At 35.6% G+C, this 14,498-nt stretch overlaps 2 protein-coding genes across 2 annotated transcripts; one reads left to right on the top strand and one right to left on the bottom strand.

Moving 5' to 3' along the window:
- The first annotated feature begins 2,310 nt into the window (after positions 1-2,310).
- LOC143542417 (aladin-like) lies at positions 2,311-6,737 on the top strand. The gene is made up of 13 exons (XM_077035007.1): positions 2,311-2,568; positions 2,671-2,763; positions 3,192-3,287; positions 3,934-4,048; positions 4,132-4,234; positions 4,708-4,881; positions 5,152-5,210; positions 5,280-5,367; positions 5,450-5,525; positions 5,996-6,095; positions 6,189-6,240; positions 6,319-6,456; positions 6,535-6,737. The coding sequence occupies exons 1-13, from the start codon at positions 2,311-2,313 to the stop codon at positions 6,638-6,640; spliced, it is 1,458 nt and encodes a 485-aa protein (XP_076891122.1). The 3' UTR covers positions 6,641-6,737.
- Positions 6,738-8,208: 1,471 nt separating this feature from the next.
- LOC143542397 (VIN3-like protein 2) lies at positions 8,209-11,475 on the bottom strand. The gene is made up of 4 exons (XM_077034989.1): positions 11,353-11,475; positions 9,703-10,321; positions 8,876-9,171; positions 8,209-8,798 (listed from the first exon to the last, which is right to left on the bottom strand). Exons 1-4 carry the CDS (start codon positions 11,396-11,398, stop codon positions 8,209-8,211), a joined length of 1,551 nt encoding a protein of 516 aa, XP_076891104.1. The 5' UTR covers positions 11,399-11,475.
- Between the last annotated feature and the right edge of the window lie 3,023 nt (positions 11,476-14,498).

The raw sequence follows: 14,498 nt of genomic DNA, 5'->3' as shown, positions 1-14,498 counted from the left end.
TGGTCCATAAACATGTTTTGATCATACACATGGTAAGGAACCTGTTTTGATAATTTTTTTGTCCATAAACACGGATTAAAGGGTTGAAACGGCGTTTTTACGGTTCAAAAGTTCGTTTTTGTGCACTAGCCGAAACCCTAAGTTAAAGGGCTGTTCTATTTATGAAACCTGCTTGTTTTGTGATATAGGACCTGTACCTAGCCTAAATAAGAGCAAAAGAGCTTGAAAAGTTGATTAGAAAGGCGGAAACGAACCAAAACCGCTAAGGTAATGACGAAACACTCGCTTACGGGCTGTTTAGGTTAAGGTTGTGATGTGCATATTATTAGGCCTTGAAATTTTTCAGGGATATCAAGGACCATGTCATTGAGTCCCTTTTCAAATTTGGTAATTTTTCGACCATCCGAGAATATTTGGCGAATTTATTACCGAATTGGGACGTTTATTTGGGAAAAATAGTTAAAATACTTAAAAAATTATGAAATTTTTCTGGGAACTCAGATTTGATGTATTTTGATCACATATAAATTTTGGGATCATTTGGAGAAGTTTAAAGGTGTTTTGTTTATATGCGTTCGTGTGAATTTTTATAGCCGAATTTGGGCCGAAAAGAATATTGCACGAACTTTTTACATTCTAGAATTGATACAGGTTGTTTTGGGACATGATTTGAGTATTCAGGAATTTTTGTGGAATTTTTGGAAATTGTTTGGGGTAAACGGATGATTTTCAGGCGAAATATAGCTGATAAAATGAATTTTTATAAATTAATAAATCATTAAATAATTCCAGAAATATTTTTATAAAAATCTACATATTTTAATTGATAAGTGGCTAAATTTTCATAATTTAATGATTAACGGTTAATTAATTATGCTAATTTGAATATTAAACAAATTCAGTTTCTATAAAAACCGGCAAGTTCGCGATTAACGAATCTGCGGGAATGTCAAGACACCAAGAGTGATCAAAAATCATGTTTTTGGACTAATTAGGTAAAAACAAACTTTTTTATGAAAAACCTGGACAATCCGGGTGGATTGTGTGTATTTCTTCTTAAATCAAACTGAATAAACGGAAACGGGCCCCGTGGCTAATTCGGGACCCCAGTATGTGATCCTTCTTTATAACTTAATCATGTTATTAACCAATACATTTACCTAAGCTTATTTTCCCATAACTGTTTTCTGAACACGTAAACGAACAACTTGGCCCAGCTGGGAAAACGGGAATCTGAGCCAAGTTCAGTTTTAAGTATTAGACATTGAACAACATCACAACCTAAGCCTATTGCCACTTTCTGGGCATTTCAGCTACACTCAGATTAGTTATACAGCCTAGTTTAGTATTGAGATTATAATAATATTAAAATATTAATATTATTATAATATTGATTATAGGAACTACTGATAGCGGACCGAACAAACCACGAGCTGATACAGTACTGATTATCTACTAAACCGTGAGTTTCATGACCCCACTCTTTAAACAGTTTTACGAACTTTTGGGGTGAAAAGCATGTTTAATTACATATACATACCTGAAACATGTATTGATGTAAATTATCTAAGTGCTAACACACGAAAGTCTCCACTAACACAGTGATTAACTTCGAGCCGGTGGCTTGTGAATAGTACTATTGGTTTGACAAACCCAAACGGAGCCAGCATGTATTGCTGAGACTTTACCTCGTTTGCACATGACCATAATTATACAACACGCAATGTAGTGTTAGACATAGCTACTTGGGGCATGTTATGGGCGGAAAGGGGCTACAGTGGTTGATTGAGCGTGGGAAATGGATGCACGCAGCACATACAGTCAAGGCTTCACTGTAGCTTAGCATAAATACATCATTTACATACATACATACTTATTTCATGATTACAAGTGTTAACCTGTGAATACTCATAACTATTTTCTTGAAACTCGTGAAACTCACCAACTCTAGTAGTTGACCCGTTTTAAACTGCTTTTCAGGTGTACCTAAATCGGAGTGAATTGGTGATCTGTTACTTGCCCAAGGTGTGTGGTTTATGCTATGTGAATAGAAGCAAGGATACTAGTAAGATCGTATAATTAACGAACTAGTTTTGTTTGAATCACCTAGACTGTAAAACAATGATAGAACAATGAAATGTAATAAATTGTAAATTAGTTTGTAATGTTTCTTTATAAACAATGTGTTAATATCAGAGGTGTCTGTTACATTCCCGTTTTACGCTTCCGCATTGTGCTAGTCGGGGTGTGACAAATGGGCTTGGAATCGACAGCCATATTGGGAGGAGGAAGTGGGGGGAATTGAGGAATATGTTGTTGCTTTGTCAACATGTTAGGTTGGTGGAGGGAGAGGATCGTTTGGTGTGGGGTCTGGATGACGGTTGCGGATTTTCAGTTAGAAGCTTGAAAGTTGGTCTAGAGGCGAACTTAGAGATGGAGAGAAGTTATGTGATGGAATGGAACAACTTTGTCCCTAAAAAAGTCGGTATCCACGCATGGAGAGCTGAGATGAAGAGAATCCCGGTGTTTTTTTCTTTGGTGAGGAGGGGTATACCGGTAGCATCGATGGTATGTCCGGTTTGTGAAGAAGAGGTTGAGACAGCGGAACATGTGACTATCTCTTGCCATTTCGCTCAAACAGTTTGGAGTGTCATATAAACATGGTGCAAGGTCCCTTCCATTTACGCATTCTCTGTCAAAGATGTGTTGGAAGTACAAAGACACTCATTGCTATCTAGTCGAAAGGCGAAGGTGTTTCATGTGGTATGTGTTACTACGATTTGGTGTTTATAGAGAGCGAGGAATGCAGTGGTGTTCGAACGGAAACTGATTAACTTGATTAACGTGATCGGTGAAATCAATGCCCTAAGTTACTTGTGGATGAGAAATAGGGGGAAAATCCCAACGCTAACATGGGAAAGGTGATGTGGGTTCACGTTTACTATGTAAAAGGAGTGTCTCCAGGGTGTTTTTTTCACCTGTAACTTTTGATTTGTTACGAGTAACTTGCTTGTAACGTTTCTTCTTTCTAGTTATAAAATTTTCTTTTTTGAATGATCGCAGTTACCGCCCAAAGTATTTCCGATGATGAAGCCAAGCAAACTTACGGAAAACTTCTCGTAACTTTTTCCTTCCTTTCTTCTTATTTCTCATCAACAGACTGATTGATTGAAGTTGCTTGTAACATTTAGGGCACCGTATTCACTCCAATTAGAGTATTCCACTCCAGACACAGCCGTACAACCGCCGCTCAACGGTTTATCAAACCCTTTGTTGGTCCTAATGACGTAAGTGTCTCGTCACTTCGTTTTTTAGGGTTTATTTTTGTGTTTAAATGGAATTGAGCTAGTTACCTACGAAATTGAGATCTGGAACTGCTTTATTTATTATTATGTCAGTAAACCGGTGAAGCTCATATATGGCTTACTGCAACTAGGGGAGTAAACGAGCCGAGCTCGGCTAATTTAGAGCTGCATTTCTAAGGCTTGAGCTCGGCTAGTTTAGAGCTGTATTTCTAGAGCTCCAGCTCGGGCTCAGCTAGTTTGTCGTTTATTAGTTATTTAATTATTTTATTTCTATAATTTAATATTTTAAAATCATACTTTTTAGATGTAAATATAATATCTTTATACATTATACTAAGAAAAATATATAAATGAAAAACTTTTTTAGGCTTGACAGCCGGCTCAAGCTTGATATGTGAAGCTTGGGCTTGACCTTGTTCATTAAATGAGCTTTAATAAAAGCTTGAGCTCGAGCTTGTTTAAGCTCAGCTGATTCAAGTTCTTAATGAGCTGATCTCAAGTATCTCATGAGTGGCTTGGCTCGTTTACATCCCTAACTGAAAGGGGATCATAATACATAAATTTGTTTCTCATATATTTTGCTACTTTTAGAGGCTTAATATTGCTCCTGTGATGTAACATTTTGCAGGCGAAATTGTTGACTCATGTTGACCTCAGATGTGTTTGTTGGCACCAGACAAAGGATATTTTGGCATTCGTTTCTGGACGGAATCAAGTAACCGTTCGTGATTATGGGGATTCAGGTATGTAATAAGTAAGAAAACAGATTTTGTCTTTAACTCTTAATATTGAGATAAAACATAAAATATGGTTGTTTTGTTATTAGGAGAAGCAAAGGACCCTTGCATTTTGATGAATGAACTTCAAAGGGAAGTTAAAGTTCTTGAATGGAGGCCAAATGCAGGGAAGACGCTTTCAGTAGCCTGCAAGTTAGTATATTTCTAAGCCTGTAATTGTAAATGAACCGAACAAACACAAGACGCAGGCATGCTTGTGTTTGCTTTTTTAAAACCTAAACGAACTGTTCACGAACGTAAATGAATATAAACAAACAAACTTAAATGAACACATAATTGAACAAGCATAAACGAACACAAACTCTAGTGGATGGCCATGATGATTTATTTTTTTCAATAAAAAATAACCAAGTAAATATATATATAAAATTTGAACTAGCCCCCTTTATCTTTATGTTTATGTTTAATTTATATAAATATTACTACTTATGTTTTTATTAGAATTTGAACAAAAATAAACAAACAAACATAAACAAACGAACATAAATGAACGTCCTGCTGAACAGTTAATGACCATTTGATTCGTTGACAGCCTATGTATTTCACATTTTTAGGTTGCATTATAGTTTTCTTGTGTTGTGATTACTGTGTTATGGTTTGAACAGAGGTGGAATATGCATTTGGACGGCTTCATATCCTGGCAATACCGCATGCGTGAGACCAGGCGTTACTTCTGGTACCCTCTCTAGAGGTTCCGGGATTAGATGGACTCTTGTGGATTTTCTGAAAAGCCATGATAATGAACAAATAAGTGCACTCTCATGGAGTCCAGATGGAAGATATCCTTTTAGCCTTTTGTTTAGATAAATATAATATCAATGGAAATATGATTGGGTTGGGGTGTAAACACTCCGAGCTTGAGCTTGAAAAAGCGACTCATGAGCCGAGCTCAAGCTTTAAAAAAGAGCTTCAAACGAGCTGAGCTTGAGCTTGAGCTTGAGCTCTCATAATTCAAAATGAGCTGAGCTCTCATAATTCAAACAAGCTGAACTCAGCTTGTTTATACCCCTAAATATGTTCTTAAGCTACTTTCCTTGACTTACTTTTACATATGTAGCATCGGCCTCGTATGAGAGCTCATCATTCACAATATGGGATGTTGCTCAAGGTATAATATTCTAGATTAAATGTAATAACCACATTGACTTTGATTTTGACTATTCAATTCTTATTGTAGGGGTGGGGACACCGATTCGACGAGGATTAGGGGACATATCATTGCTGAAGTGGTCTCCTACTGGAGACTATTTATTTGCAGCAAAATTGTAATGCCATTTTCCATCATCAGCCGGTTGATAGGTTTCAGACATTAAGTTATGCAGGCACTAATATGATTATTGCATGCAGTGATGGAACATTCTATCTGTGGGAGACAAACACATGGACATCAGAACCATGGTCTTCAACAAGTGGCTTTGTTACGGTCGGTACTTAGTTTTCTTCTGGTGCATGCATGCATGTAACATTGCTGTAAATTTGAGGTTTTACAAGGATGTTTTCCGTGTTACTAGTTCTAAGCACTCCAACATGTGACTGCTTGATTTATTTCACTTCTTGGTGGTTATCTCTTGGTTTGTTAAATGTGACTAGGGCTCATCACTTCGTCTCTAGGACATGAATATATATAATGTTAGCATTAGAAATATTAATTATCATTTACCTTGTGTAATCTAAAAACGATTACATTATATTAAATTACTTAACCACTTTTTTTATGGACTATATAGCGTCAGAAGGCCATGCATCTATTTACCCGTCACAACAAATAATTCAGATATTATATATTGTGGAGATCTTGACTACTTACAGAAATAATTGTGGATTTTAATTAAGCCCTGTTTTGGGGAGGCTTATAACTGTAAAGAATTACTTATTTAGTTATATGTTTTGCAGGGAGCGTCATGGGATCCTGATGGGCGTATGATTGTTTTTTCTTTCTCAGATTCGTTAACATTAGGTTCCATTCACTTTGCTTCAAAGCCTCCTTCTCTTGGTATAACTAACCTTTTCTCATCTTGTCTTTAGTTCAAACCTTATTGGAATAATAAAAGGCAACAACATATTTAACCTTATTTTCATGATGCAGATGCACATTTGTTACCTGTTGAATTACCGGAGCTTAACTCTTTGACCAACAGGTAACGTAATAATAATATTAATCAAACCTAGTATTATTATTGTTAGTCATGATAAATAGTTTTTGTGTTTGTTTAAAGTGGAGGTATTGAGAAGATAGCATGGGACGGCTCAGGAGAGCGTTTGGCTGTGTCCTATAAAGACGGAAACGGCCTCTACAAAGGTTTAATCGCCCTTTACGACATCAAAAGGGCTACACTCATTACTCCATCATTAATGTTTGTTTTTCACTACTTTTTATTTCATTTCACCTTTTTTCAAAGTGATTGATATACAATTTTTTATGATCGATTCAGTGGCTTCATCAGAGGACCCGGAGATGACATAAAGCCCTTAACATTCTCATTCCATCATAAGTACAAACAAGGCCCCCTCTTATCTGTTGTAAGTATATCTGATTAACAAGGCTAGATCACCAAAAACATGTTTTATTTTTACAAGTTTGTTTGTATGTATGCAGTGGAGTTTGCATCACATATCCCCTCGTCATTCGTTCACATATACCGGCGTAGCACTATGCAAGGGTTTGATTTGGATTGTTTTGTATTGTTGTTTTTTTAATCTCAGAACTTATGAAATATACAAATTTTATTAGAAGCAAATGGAAAGCCTTTTCAATGCATACCATCTTATTGAATATTACTGTTTGTGTTAATAATTAGCATTCATTATTTATTAAAAAAAGACAAATAGGTGTTTGTGATACTTGCAGGGGTATGCTCTGTATTAGTTCAATTCTGTAAGGGTTCTTTAGTTGTGTAATACTTCAACTAACTCAGTTGACAGTTATTAAGCAGGATTCTGAGAAGCAACTGATCTCAAGGTTTGTTAGCGAACCTTCTGAACTTCTGAACTTGCTTCTCAAGGTTTGTAAGCGAAACCTTCTGAACTTGGTTGGCCCCAAGGTAACGAACCTGGAGTGTTTACCAAATGTCCTTTGTTTCCTTCTACTTTGCGACTTGAAGTAAGTCATCTTCGAGCAATGCTTGAAAGAGGAATGCCCCTAGTAATTTGATTTTTACATCCTTGACTTCAACTCGTCACCAGGTCTATGGGGTCCCAAATACCATGGGCCCCTGAGATTGATTCCATCATGATTTCTCAGCTTCTGCAATTTGTTGATGTGAACTTAGGGCATTGTCACGACTAACGAGGCTCCACTTGATTCTCTAATCGGTACAACAGCTCCCTTAGTCCCCTTGCATCAGCATTTGCTGCCATTGCCTAGACTTGGTATTGTTGCATGATTCAGCGTCTGCAAGTTCTCAGTTGTGTTTGATCTGATCAGTCAAACCACACTGGTTGCAGCTATGATTGCTCTACAAAAGACGTGATTCAGCTGAGATGTGATCTCCATACATGATACGAACCAGCTGGTCTCGACTTCTTGATCGTCTATCGTTGCTGCCTACTTTACTTCGGCGACAACATAACTAAAGACCATCAATATACATATAAATAAGGCTTATTATCTATTTACTAACATCCTAGATTAAATGGAAGAGATGGATGCGCAAATGCATATTGTTACTAGTGTTATTGGTGATCAAATATAAAGAGAATGATACTAGTATTGGATCTCCTTGATCAACTGTTCTTGATCGCTTCTAGTTGTGTCAAGTTCTTCTATTGTTCTTCGTTCTCTTGCTAGGTGCGTCAATCCAAAAGAATAATCGATCTGCTTGTTTCTTCCTTCTCTCATATCAACTAAAGGCCAGAATCAGTTTCAGTTGGATCAAGAAGTATGAACAATAGATTATAAGCTCAGTAGAACAACAAAACTTACAGGTTATAAGCAACAAATGTTCTTAGAATTGAAAACTAAACTACATGCAACTGATTCCATAATCATCAACTAAAATCCCAAACATAGATCTTAACAGTAAGCTATACAAATCCAAATGAATTCAAGTACTAAAAAGGAAACATGAGTTTTAAGAAACTGAAACACCAAAAACTGAAACCATGTTTCACTCGTGACTGCACATTTCATAGGTAAATGTATCAACAAGTTGCTCAGCCAAACTTGGGGGATCATCAATCAAAGCATCCACAAAAACATTCACAATTCTTCTTTGCTGCGTTGTAGCCTTCAAACTAAACCAAGTAAGAAACTTCACTCTAAAATCTTTGCTCAAGTGTCCATTATGCTCCAAACTTCTAACCACTCCCACCGCGTATTCATATTTGGGTTCACTGGGCCCCACTTTAGTTGTACCATCAGATTTGCATGGGGTGCAAGGAAACTCGGTTGTGGAATCTGTTTGTGTGATTTCTGTGATCTTGCTGGTTGACCATTTTGACTCCCAACATCCTAGGACTTTGTTGTTGCTGAAGAAAGAAACCATGCAAGAATACTCGGCTGACGGTTCAAGATTTGAAAGTTTGAATCTTTTTTCCTGGTTTAGAACGATGTATGTTGCTTCTTTTGGATATTGCTTAGCGGTTGACAATTTGTGCCAGATTCTGCATCCGAAGAAATCTTGAAATAAATGCGGTTCGTAATGTAGGATGATTGTTACTGAAGTTGGAGTGGTTTCTTCGAATGAAATCCGACATGCTGACAAAACAACCTTAACTAATTAGCCTTAAAATACATTCAAACAATGCCGATTATTCTAATGTACAGATACGTACTTGGAAGTCTGGTTAAGGTTGAGTTGGAATCAAAAGCTTGAATTGCAGAAGTGCAGAGGTTTTGAACCTCGCTGCTACAAGAAAGGCGGTTAACAAGGCGACGGTCCGTTTTAGCAGATTCTGAACCAATGGGTCCCACTTCAGTTTCAAGAATCTTTGCTGCAGATTCAACTATCTTTAAAAGATTCTGATATTTCACAGTCCCTTCAAGAATCTTGTGGCTTAAAGATACACGCAGACACAATGCATCAACTCTTCTCGATTCATTTGCAAAAACCAGCTGCTTTCTCCATGTCCTGACAACAGTAGACTTTTCAGGTCAATTCTATAAAACTTCCAAAAGTCAATGAACATGAAAGTAACAGCCATGAATAGGTTGACTTTTGACTTTTGAGTTCAATAATTATTTGAACGATGAGACTCCATGATGGCAATTCTACACATTTTCAGCAACATTGAAAACCGTTTATAACAAAGATTGCGTGTAAAACAACGCTTTTTGAATTGACAACAAAATTCTTATCAATTTTGAGTTGAGCTTGTAAAATGACATCTTTGACCTGTAAAAGCAAAAGTATTTGCAGCAAAGATTACCTCAGCCATACGTTGACTTTTGACTTTTAAGATCAAATAATTATTTTGCAATCATGCGAATTATTTACAAAATCCAAAACAAAAAGAGACTGTACTAATAATTTACTTGTTTTGACCAGCTATTTTGCATTCCTTAAGCTTACACTAGACTTTTGACTTATGAAGTCAAATAAATTCAACAGAATTCTTATCAGTTTTAAACTTGAAAAGGCAAAAGGCTTTGTAGTTTGTACCTCATTAATTGATTTAACTTCCCACAAGAAACACAATAGAAACCACCATCAACCTTTGCATAGTGACCATTCATACAAATGCCAGCCCTTTGATGATTGAGAGCACATGTTAAATGACATGACATGCCACACGGTTCATCACCTTCATTACAAGAATCTGGATCCCAATCACACGTTAACCATAAACTAGGATCCTTGTTATCATCAAACTGCCGGCAAATACAACATGAACACCTCTTGCAAAACACATCTTTCGGCTGCATACTTGCCTTGCATGCTAGATTCTGACAAACGCGAGTTTCGGTTTGGTCTTTTTTAGTATTCTCGTATGGTGGGCCCTCGTGTTTATGCTTCTTTGATGGTGACAAATCAAGGGTTGTTGGTTTTTTTATGTTTTTGGAAACAAGTTTAAGAAGGTGTTGTATCATTCTAAGTTTTGTGAATCCACTATATTTTCTTTCTTTTCCCATTTCTGCACATATTATTTCAAGAAGCTCTTTACGCGTCAATGCACTAAGAATCTTTGGGGCATCTTCAGACCATTGAGCGATCCGGTAAACAAGTTTTCGTTTTTCTTCTAAGCTCAGTTGACTACACTTGTCAGGGTCAAGCACAAATCCTGGTCAAATAAACAACCCATGTTCAAAATGTACATAAATACTTTAATAATTCTAAACTTCATAAATGGTACTAGTTCAAGTCAAAAACCTTAAAACACTGATCATACTAAATTTGCAGTCATCTTGTTTGGATCAAACACAAAGGGATTTTATCGTACAGTGTGTGAAAAGTGAAGAAAAAGGTGACCCGGTGGCATTATTACGCAAATACACTACAACTTATTTTTCAACTAGTGCAATGATAACTACGCTATAGTTTCACAGGTAGCATAATATAATTTACGCTGGTTCATTTTGTTGTAGTATAATTATAATTACGCTACAACAAAATGACTGTATAAAATTGCACTAGTATTTTGAGCTGTAGCGCACGAAAATAGTAATGCCACTGCGCTAGTTTCTTTTCTTTTTTTTATACTTTGCACGATAAGTATCATTTGTACGTTAACCTACCCCTACATTCATAATTCTACATGCCATGTAATGGAAATTGAATGATTAATTTTGCTGAAATAATTAGTTGAATAAAATATCTTATTGACAAAAAGTCCAAATAAACTACAATAAGTTGTTGTTCAGGAATTTGCTAACACAGACTTATTTTTCAAAAATTATAAATTCCAAAATTACCTAACTGCCCACATCATTATTGTTAATTGATGATAGTCAATTAGTCATGACTCAAAAGGGTCCACAAGACTAGTTTATTACTTTATTATATAAGCACCAAACACCATTAAGGCATCAAGTAAAGTCAAACTATGTGGTTTTCAGTTTTTTGATAATAAACTGAAAATTTGTTTTTGGAGAATCCTAGGTTAGAAAACACAGAGGAACCCTAGACATATAATACATTCTATGAAAAACCCACAAACACCACAAACGTTAACCTACATTTGCAAGTTTAACATTTAAATGAAAGGGAAAACAGGAAATATGTAAATATTGTAGCACATTGACTGAAAATGTTGTTGGCAGGAATTAAAACAAAAAAAGTGTTAAAAAGGAAGAAGAAAAGGAAACTAGGAACCTGAGAAGACAGATACCATTCCAGCTTCAGAATGAGGGTTTCTCATCAGCAATGGAAATTAAAGTACAAATCTTTTTAACAAAAGATTCTATATTTTCTCAAAAACCCAGAAATAATAATAATAGGTGGTGGTAGGCGTGAGTGAGAAAAGGAGAGTGTGATGCTAAGGCTGCCTACTAGGAGTACTAAATGCTAAAGCCTAAAAAGATGCTTCACTCGATATGGCACAAGCTTATTTTATTAGTTTTATTATTATAATCATTTTTTGTTAAGCTAAATGTGGCAGAGGACCACTGGCTTAGTTTAGTAGCAAAAATATAACCAAGAGGAGATTGTAAATTCTAGTATTATAATTACATGGGTAAAATAGGTGAAAAAACACTAACTTAAAAAAAATTTGTGTCAGGAGAATGAATTGTTTAGAAGATTATTTCCTTCTTTGTGTAATTGTAAAAAGTCAAAATGAAGGTTTTGAATTTGAGTTATTTTGCATATCTACAAAATTAGTTAAATTTGAATTTAAGGATATTTCGATAGTTTGATAGTCTTTTAATAATTTCTATAAAAGATTATTTTTAAATCGGTCAACAACAAGGCGAGTTTGGTTCATTAAAATGAAACATTTGAATCAGTCATGAAGCCTCTTACCTGAACAGATTTATAAACACATTAAATGAAGCCTCTAAATCGGACATGCCTCTTAATGGCTCAGGTGGTGAATTTCAAGCGGCTCCTTATTTCATCAATATATTTTTTGAACAACAAAAATACCTTTGTCTTGGAAATGTACTTTTGGAATGCATTTTGATCTCAATGTCTGGAACCAGAACTATACCCGAATTGTACATGTTTAATACCTGGAACCGGTCATACTTTATACCGTACCCGCTTATACCCTATATCCATACACAATTTTTAAAGTATATCTTTTATGTTTAAGTTTTAAAAAAATGCATATCATAAAGTAAATAATTTGTATTTGAGTGACTATATGGTTATATCAATATATCTTAATTATTTTTGCAAACTACATGTGACATTTGAGCCAAAACAAGGTATACCTCAGCATGTATTTACCGATTAAGCAAATAAACGCCTTTTGCATAACAAACGAACGATTAACCGAACGGGTCGGGTTATGACCCAGATATCTCGGGGGGGCCATCTATAAGTGATATACGTTTAATACAAGCTAAAACATTAGAAATATGGTCTTAGTTTGATAGCAAACAAGTTAAACAAAAATATGCTCGTTTAACTACCCGCTATAGATTTAAACGCGAAAGATAGTTACAAACCAAGCATTGTATCATCCGTTAAGCCGAAAAAGACTTACCAAACACTTATTTGAAATGTTTTAAGCGATCGTGAAAATATTTTTGATTTTTACAAACATATAGTATGCTTTTATAATTTTATACAAAACTAGCCGAAAAACACTCGTTTTCGCGCTGTTTAACGCACCCGATAAGTTTTTCGTGCCAAAAACCGAACCCGAACTAAATTTGGACCGGGCTTTTCGTATTTGGGCTTGAGAAACCAGATTATTGGGCCAAAACAGCCCATCTTGCGCCCAATCTTTCTTCCGGCCGCAACCCACCCCCACCCCCCATTCTTTTTATAAAACTTGTTTAGGAAGCTTGGTTATTCATTTTGGTTTATAAAAACTGAGGTCCAAGCAGCTGCAAGCTGAATTTCCAGAAAACCTTCAAACCCTAAGGTAAGGGGCTTAAATAAGTAGCTTTTGTACTTGTTTAATACCATAAAAAAACATGTCTTGGTTGCTAAAAATCATTCCTAACCGTGTAAAAATCCTAAAAATGGTCCATAAACATGTTTTGATTATACACATGGTAAGGAACCTGTTTTGATAGTTTTTTTGGCCATAAACAAGGATTAAAGGGTTGAAACGACGTTTTTACGGTTCAAAAGTTCGTTTTTGTGCACTAGCCGAAACCCTAAGTTAAGGGCTGTTATGTTGATGAAATATTGCTTGGTTTGTGATATAGGACTTGTACCTAGCTTGCTTAGAAGCACAAGAACCTGAAAACTTGATTAAAAGGTCGGAAACGAGCCAAACCCGCTAAGGTAATGTCGAAACACTCGCTTACAGGCTATTTAGGTTAAGGTTGTGATGTGCATATTTTTAGGACTTTTTCAGGGATATAGGAACTTACCTTAGCCAAACCCGCTAAGGTAAGTTCGTTTTTGTGCACTAGCCGAAACCCTCCCAAATAAACGTCCCAATTCGGTAATAAATTCGCCAAATATTCTCGGATGGTTGAAAAATTACCAAATTTAACCTAAATAGGTACAAGTCCTATATCACAAACCAAGCAATATTTCATCAACATAACAGCCCTTAACTTAGGGTTTCGGCTAGTGCACAAAAACGAACTTACCTTAGCGGGTTTGGCTAAGGTAAGTTCGTATATCCCTGAAAAATTTCAAGTCCTAAAAATATGCACATCACAACCTTAACCTAAATAGCCTGTAAGCGAGTGTTTCGGCATTACCTTAGCGGGTTTGGCTCGTTTCCGACCTTTTAATCAAGTTTTCAGGTTCCTGTGCTTCTAAGCAAGCTAGGTACAAGTCCTATATCACAAACCAAACAATATTTCATCAACATAACAGCCCTTAACTTAGGGTTTCATAAAATTATGAAAATTTTCTGGGAACTCAGATTTGATGTATTTTGATCACATATGAATTATGGGATCATTTGGAGAAGTTTAAAGGTGTTTTGTTTATTTGCGTTCGTGTGAATTTTTACAGCCGAATTTGGGCCGAAAAGAATATCACACGAACTTTTTACATTTTGAAATTGATACAGGTTGTTTTGGGACATGAATTGAGCATTCATGAATTTTTGTGGAATTTTTGGAAATTGTTTGGGGTAAACGAACGATTTTCAAGCGAAATATAGCTGATAAAATGAATTTTTATAAATTAATAAATCAGTAAATAAATTCCATAAATATTTTTATAAAAATCTACATATTTTAACTGATAAGTGGTTAAATTTTCATAATTTAATGATTAACGGTTAATTAATTATGCTAATCTGAATATTAAACAAATTCAGTTTTTATAAAAACTGGCAAGTTTGCGACTAGCGAATCTGCGGGAATATCAAAACACCAAGA

This window comes from Bidens hawaiensis, unplaced genomic scaffold, assembly GCF_021521415.1.
Source record: "Bidens hawaiensis isolate Kalapana, Puna unplaced genomic scaffold, B.hawaiensis_p1.1 tig00012838_1, whole genome shotgun sequence".
Lineage (NCBI taxonomy): Eukaryota > Viridiplantae > Streptophyta > Magnoliopsida > Asterales > Asteraceae > Bidens > Bidens hawaiensis.
The sequence above is the reverse complement of the archived record's forward strand: the minus strand, read 5'-3'. Positions and strand labels throughout refer to the sequence as shown.

Bases quoted from the DNA above. Each gene is read 5' to 3' on its own strand.
- LOC143542417 (XM_077035007.1), top strand. From the start codon at position 2,311: ATGTTGTTGCTTTGTCAACATGTTAGGTTGGTGGAGGGAGAGGATCGT. The intron at 4,882-5,151 runs ATATCCTTTTAG...ACTTACTTTTAC, and splicing joins TCATGGAGTCCAGATGGAAG to ATATGTAGCATCGGCCTCGT. The intron at 6,096-6,188 runs GTATAACTAACC...TTCATGATGCAG, and splicing joins TTCAAAGCCTCCTTCTCTTG to ATGCACATTTGTTACCTGTT.
- LOC143542397 (XM_077034989.1), bottom strand. From the start codon at position 11,398: ATGAGAAACCCTCATTCTGAAGCTGGAATGGTATCTGTCTTCTCAG. The intron at 10,322-11,352 runs GTTCCTAGTTTC...TTATTTGACCAG, and splicing joins AATGGTATCTGTCTTCTCAG to GATTTGTGCTTGACCCTGAC. The intron at 9,172-9,702 runs GTACAAACTACA...TACTGTTGTCAG, and splicing joins AAGTTAAATCAATTAATGAG to GACATGGAGAAAGCAGCTGG.